The sequence below is a fragment of the Pseudorasbora parva genome, chromosome 17 (assembly GCF_024679245.1).
Source record: "Pseudorasbora parva isolate DD20220531a chromosome 17, ASM2467924v1, whole genome shotgun sequence".
Lineage (NCBI taxonomy): Eukaryota > Metazoa > Chordata > Actinopteri > Cypriniformes > Gobionidae > Pseudorasbora > Pseudorasbora parva.
Genome location: NC_090188.1, coordinates 13,506,497 through 13,512,190, shown reverse-complemented (window position 1 = coordinate 13,512,190; position 5,694 = coordinate 13,506,497). Strand labels below are relative to the sequence as shown.

The 5,694-nt window shown below is 37.3% G+C and overlaps 1 protein-coding gene across 1 annotated transcript in view; it reads left to right on the top strand.

Annotated features, from left to right (window-relative positions):
- The first annotated feature begins 1,655 nt into the window (after positions 1–1,655).
- The window catches only part of trim8a (tripartite motif containing 8a), a 40,977-nt gene continuing 36,938 nt past the window's right edge, over positions 1,656–5,694 (top strand). The window contains exon 1 of the mRNA XM_067422180.1: positions 1,656–4,037. Coding sequence (XP_067278281.1) covers positions 3,444–4,037 — 594 coding nt within the window. The 5' untranslated portion in view covers positions 1,656–3,443. The remainder of the gene's footprint in view (positions 4,038–5,694) is intronic.

Sequence of the window (5,694 nt, the reverse complement as noted above, 5' to 3'; positions counted from 1 at the left end):
TGGGTGTTTGTGTTCATTTAGATTACATACAATTATATACTATTTTATTGATGACTACTTGTGACCAAGGCACCAAAATTCCTAATGGAGAACCACCAAGTCTATCTCTGATCTTTAGAATTGTATGCCCTGTATTTTGATGCTGTCCCTTCAAGATGTGCATGTAAATGCACTATTTGCATGTGAAATAATTAACAGCCCTCTGATGGGCTGTTGAGATGTCAATGCCAATGTTATTTGTTTATTACCATTGAACAACCAAAATTGACCAATGTGCTGCAAACCATGGAAATTTAAAACATTACATAAATGATTTAAAAGTATAAAACCATCACTAAAATATAATAAAACTGCATCACTGATTATGTGCCAAATCAAAGAGATACGTTTTTTTTTAGCTCAGATTTACAAGCAGAAAGATTAAGCTAGTCTAATAGAAATGGGTAGGGCATTCCAGAGTCTGGGGCCAGCAACCAAAGAGGCGCGGTCACCTCGGCAATCTGATTGGATGACCAGAGCGACCTAACTTGGATGAGATGCTGGATCAAACAGCGCTATTCAGAATTTTAGTCCTAAAACCAGAAGAAAACATGTTCAAGCCATGGGTTTCCAACTATTATTTTTTATTATTATTATTTGAGTAGATAAGATGTTGTGCTCATGAATGAATTATGTTGTGACTACTATTTTAAAGTGTTGTGTAATTATGCAATGTGTGTGAGAACGGAAGTAAAAGAGAAAACAAGATGATTTATTAGAGAAGGCCATCTGGAATTTACCATTTGAATGTTTATTGGTGAATAAAGTTAAGCAAAAAACATTTAAAGTAAATAATGTTCTTGTTCAATTTAAGGATATGAATTGGACTGTACTTTTTGTAATACATTGGCAGAAACCTTGTTTAATTTATTTAGGCATTGTGCTCATGTAAGGAATTTTGGTAAAGATTTGACTTGATTTATAATATTTATAATTGATAACATTGACCCCACTTTGTATTTAGAAAATTTTACATTTGACTTTACTAATACTTGAGAGATATTCTACTAATATCCCTCAAATAAAATGAAATAATACTAGGTTATATTATAAATTTAATTTTTATTTTTGATACATTTCATATACATAATTTTGATACATTTCATATACATCAGTTTTTGGTTCTTGAAAAAGAAATTCAAACATATATTAAATATATATAAGACTTCACATAATAAGAACGCAATTTAAACTTTCTGTGAGTCCTTTCATATATTTACATGTTAGCCTACCCCCCAGCTGTATGTTCTTCTATGTATACCATGACTAAGTTTTTTTTTTTTTTTTTAGAGTTAATTAAGTTAATGTTTTTAAAGTAAACAAGATGGATTACTACCTAGTAACTCCTGACAGAAAGGCCTACCACATTACATAAGGTCTGTAGTTAGCATTAATTCAGTAACATAAATAAATACTTGAATACTTCTTAAGCCATTGCTATTAACAAAATAAGTGCTTACTTTACTGAAGAGAAACAGAATTCAACGTTATATCACATACAAAAACACACACAAAAACGAATTAGAGGTATGCCCCTTTAAATGAAGCCCCGCCTCTGTCCATTAACCCCTCCCAGTTTAATGTGTCAAGTCCGCGCTGATCACGTGATCGGGGAAGGGGGAGTATGTGAACTGTATCCTGAGTTGCAGTCCTGTGTCTGCATTCCTCTCATCTAGGATTTGCTTGAAAGGGGGAAAAATCATAAATAATAACAGACGCAGATTGGAATACGGCGGTAAAGCATCTGTTTTCAATCAGGACTAACATTTTAAAGGACGTGATATCCCCGGATGATCGCTGAACTGGATATTTTTTCTTTACGTGAAGCGTCTATATAAAGGGCATACAAATGAGAGGAAAAGTAAATAGATACGTCGTTTTTAATTCGCGTTAAACAGGAAAACAAGATGGCTGATAAGCGATAACAAGGGCCAAACGATATCGTCTCCTTTAAGAGCAACAAAGGTATCTGGCTTTGATACATGAATATTTTAGGCGAGTTAGCGTCGTCAAAATAAAATACAAGACATTAGGGGCTAAAAAAATGAATGCAACCCGTCCCTGGTAAGTGCGACCAGGTAAACATCAGGCGAAACATGGACAGGGATCGCGTTATGGATCATTCTATAATGTTCAGCCAACACAGATAGCGAGAGAATAGCTTTGACAACGATCAAATCGCTACTCGTTGGGGTTTAAGGGTTTAATGCTACGAGAGCATGTTGGCATGCAAGTATACTCGTCAATTGTTTGTTCATTCAAAGTCGCGTCACGGCAATAGATAAATTGTGCTTCTAGCTTTACCTTACAGTTGTAGGGGACATAAATCCTGTCGATATAGTGTTACACGAGCAGCACAGAGGCTCAGGTCTACTTTTTTTATTATATATATATAATTCCAGCAGGGCAAATGTCATATGCCCCGAGCACAAATCAAATGCGTGATCGACTGCTTCAGTAAATGCGTGCGAAAGGACGTTTTCAGAACTTGTGGCGTCACCCTTTTCCTGTTTTAAACCTAGCGAATGACTACATGCTTCCGATGATTAGACATTTTTACTTGGATTTAACTGATCTTATCTTGACTGACATTGGACTTTAGACGATGTCGTAGCCTTTAACTAGTAACTTTGTTTAGTTATCCTTCAGGCATCTGTCAGTGAGTTTTAACGTCTTTCTCTGGTGTTCGGTTGCCATAATTATTAAAAATAGACTGATGATTGGTTTGATCGATACTTTGTATACACATTCACCGGTTATTCGAATAGCACATTTACAGGTAAAGTAACAAAATTAATATATTGATCGATCTTTTTTGTTTTTCCATTATTCTTAAGGGAGAAATGTGTAAACAAAGATGAAAATTAATGTGCTTGTATTTGGGTCACAAAATAACTGCATAAATTAAATAATATATTTATATATTTGTGGTGATAAACTATTCAGACTGCATATTATGGTTTATTTGTTAACTTTAGTTATTCGTCTGTCAAAAAATAATTTCGCAAGCAAATAAGGCACCAGTCATTAATAAATTAAGTCATCTTCTGTTTTCGCTCTCTAAAATTATAACCAGAATTATAGTTTGTGTGTTTAATTATTTGTCGATTAAAAAAGGGCAAGTTTCTCTCATTCCAAAAACGAACTCTGACCGTCAGATTCCTTCATTCACGCCCGGCTGTGGTATTTGATTGCTGACTAACTTTGCCAGGAGCAGAAACGCTCCCTTGGCATATTTGGGTCTGATCAACAGCTGTTTCTCTGGGGCTTCTGTGCTTGTATGGTCTTCATCGACTGATCTAACATCTGGATATAAATGAAGGAGTCACGAGAATGAGCGAAACGATGTTAGGACGGTGCTAGAACTTGATGTTTGCCTTCCAAGAGCGGATCAAATCAACTTGATGTCTGATCAAATGGCTGAGATGGCTGAGAGCTGGCGGAACTGCTTTGAGGAGGAACTCATTTGTCCCATTTGTTTGCATGTCTTCGTGGAGCCCGTGCAGCTGCCGTGCAAGCACAACTTCTGCCGGGACTGCATCAGCGAGGCATGGGCCAAAGACGCGGCGAATGTGCGCTGCCCGGAGTGCAACCACGCGTACAACCAGAAACCGAACCTGGAGAAAAACATCAAACTCAATAATATTGTGGAAAAATTCAACGCGCTGAACGTCGAAAAAGCACCGGCCGTTCTGCATTGCATTCTGTGCAGGCGAGGGCCTCCTCTTCAAGCGCAGAAAGTGTGTCTTCGTTGTAATGCACCGTGTTGTCAGTCTCACATCCAGACGCATCTCCAGCAGCCCTGTCCAGCTCCTGGACATCTACTGGTGGCGACGGAGGAGGTCCGGGCCTGGAGCTGCCCGCACCATGATGAATACAGACTCTATCACTGCGATGTGGAACAGGTGGCGGTCTGCCAGTACTGCTGCTTCTCCAGATGTGCGCCCAACCATGGCCATGCGGTGCGCGACGTGGAAGTACGACGCAATGACATTAGGGTGAGTGCTTTGCTCCGACATTCTTTGTAGGGGTGTTAGTAGACTCCGCTTGCATCAGGGACTGAGCCCATAGTCCATTTTAGACGTATGGATTAACCTGGTAACTCAGGCACTGAAATGGTTTACACCCTTGTTAAATGCATGACCTCTTTTGGAATTGGTATATCGCCCATAATGAACTTTGCTATCATGCAATAATTAAATAGATGGTTCTTATAATTAAACAGAAGGAAAAAAGAGACAGAATGTAGGACGGGCTACATTCATTGGATGTTGATTGGATGGAAAGTAAGAAAGGTGCGAGGTTTACGCAGATTTGAGAAGTTGTCCTTTTACCAGAAATTCGAATTATGACATTTTGATTAAGAGGTATAAAAAAAACATGCATACATGATTTATTTACACAATCTAGATCTATGTACAACATAGATGGATTTATATTTCATGGCAATTCCGTGGCCAAAATGTAAAACCAGGAATGCCTTAAAACCCCTGCTCTATAGAGTGGTGCAGGACAGGTGTGACATCACTTTGTAGGCCGAAACGCGGAAACGAGTTAGCATTTTAGCACTTCTGCTTCCGTTATCCCCAAGTCAATGGGTTTTTGAATGGAGATTTTGGTTAAATGGAGGAAATTTTGGTGAACAAAAGTCAGTATTACCCCACTCATGTCTTGAAAAAGGTGGTTACAAGTGGCTAAAAATGGGACTACAGAGGCCCAGTCCGCTTTTACAGCCTCATTGTGCTTCTTGTGCTCTTATACTCTTCAGAGTTTTCTATAGTTTAGTGATGGTCAGTATCGTGGTGAGTATCGTGATCGTGGTGTAGTTTGTTAGCCTACCTTTAGCTTTTCTCTTCTGGCAACTGCAAATAGGCTTCAAAATTCATAAAAGTTGTGTTCATCTGTGAAAAAGACATTGGTGGACAAAACATGTAAGTAGGCTATCATAATCATCTTTTGTTTATTAGTAAACTTTTGTTGATCAGAGCTTTTTTTTTTTTTTTTTTTTTTGTATACTGCCCAGCACTAGCTTTTGGATTATTATAGAAAATAAGGTCTGTGACTAATAATAATAATAATAATAATAATAATAATACATTTTATTTGTAATGCACCTTTCTCAACTCAAAGCGCTACAACATATACAGAACAAATTAAGAAAAACAAACAAGAAAAAATACATAGTAACAATTCTAAATCAAAAGCCTGACTAAAAAGGTGCATCTTAAGAAGTTTATTAAAACAAACCAAAGATGTGGCATTCCTAATAGATGAAGGTAATGAGTTCCATAACTTTGGTGTATTGTAGGAAAAGGCCCTCGCACCCATAGTTTTACACACACCAAAGGCTGTCAAAGTGGACTAGTGAGTTCCTGTTTGTCTGATGACATTTAATGTCCCAGCAACAAAACAACCACTGTAGTCACATTTAGACACGCAAAGATTCACAGGAGGGTATTTACTGGTGTTTTTTATATCATAGAATAAAATGTGAAAATAGCTTGTGTTAACCACAAACCTTATTTCTAGAATTTGAGTTTAAAAAAAAATTCATTCTAAAAAACCATTGACTTGTCCGAGAAGCCGTTTCACTTGAATACCGTTATACGTCACGGATATTGCAACTTCAGTTTAATGTTAACTTTAATACAATTT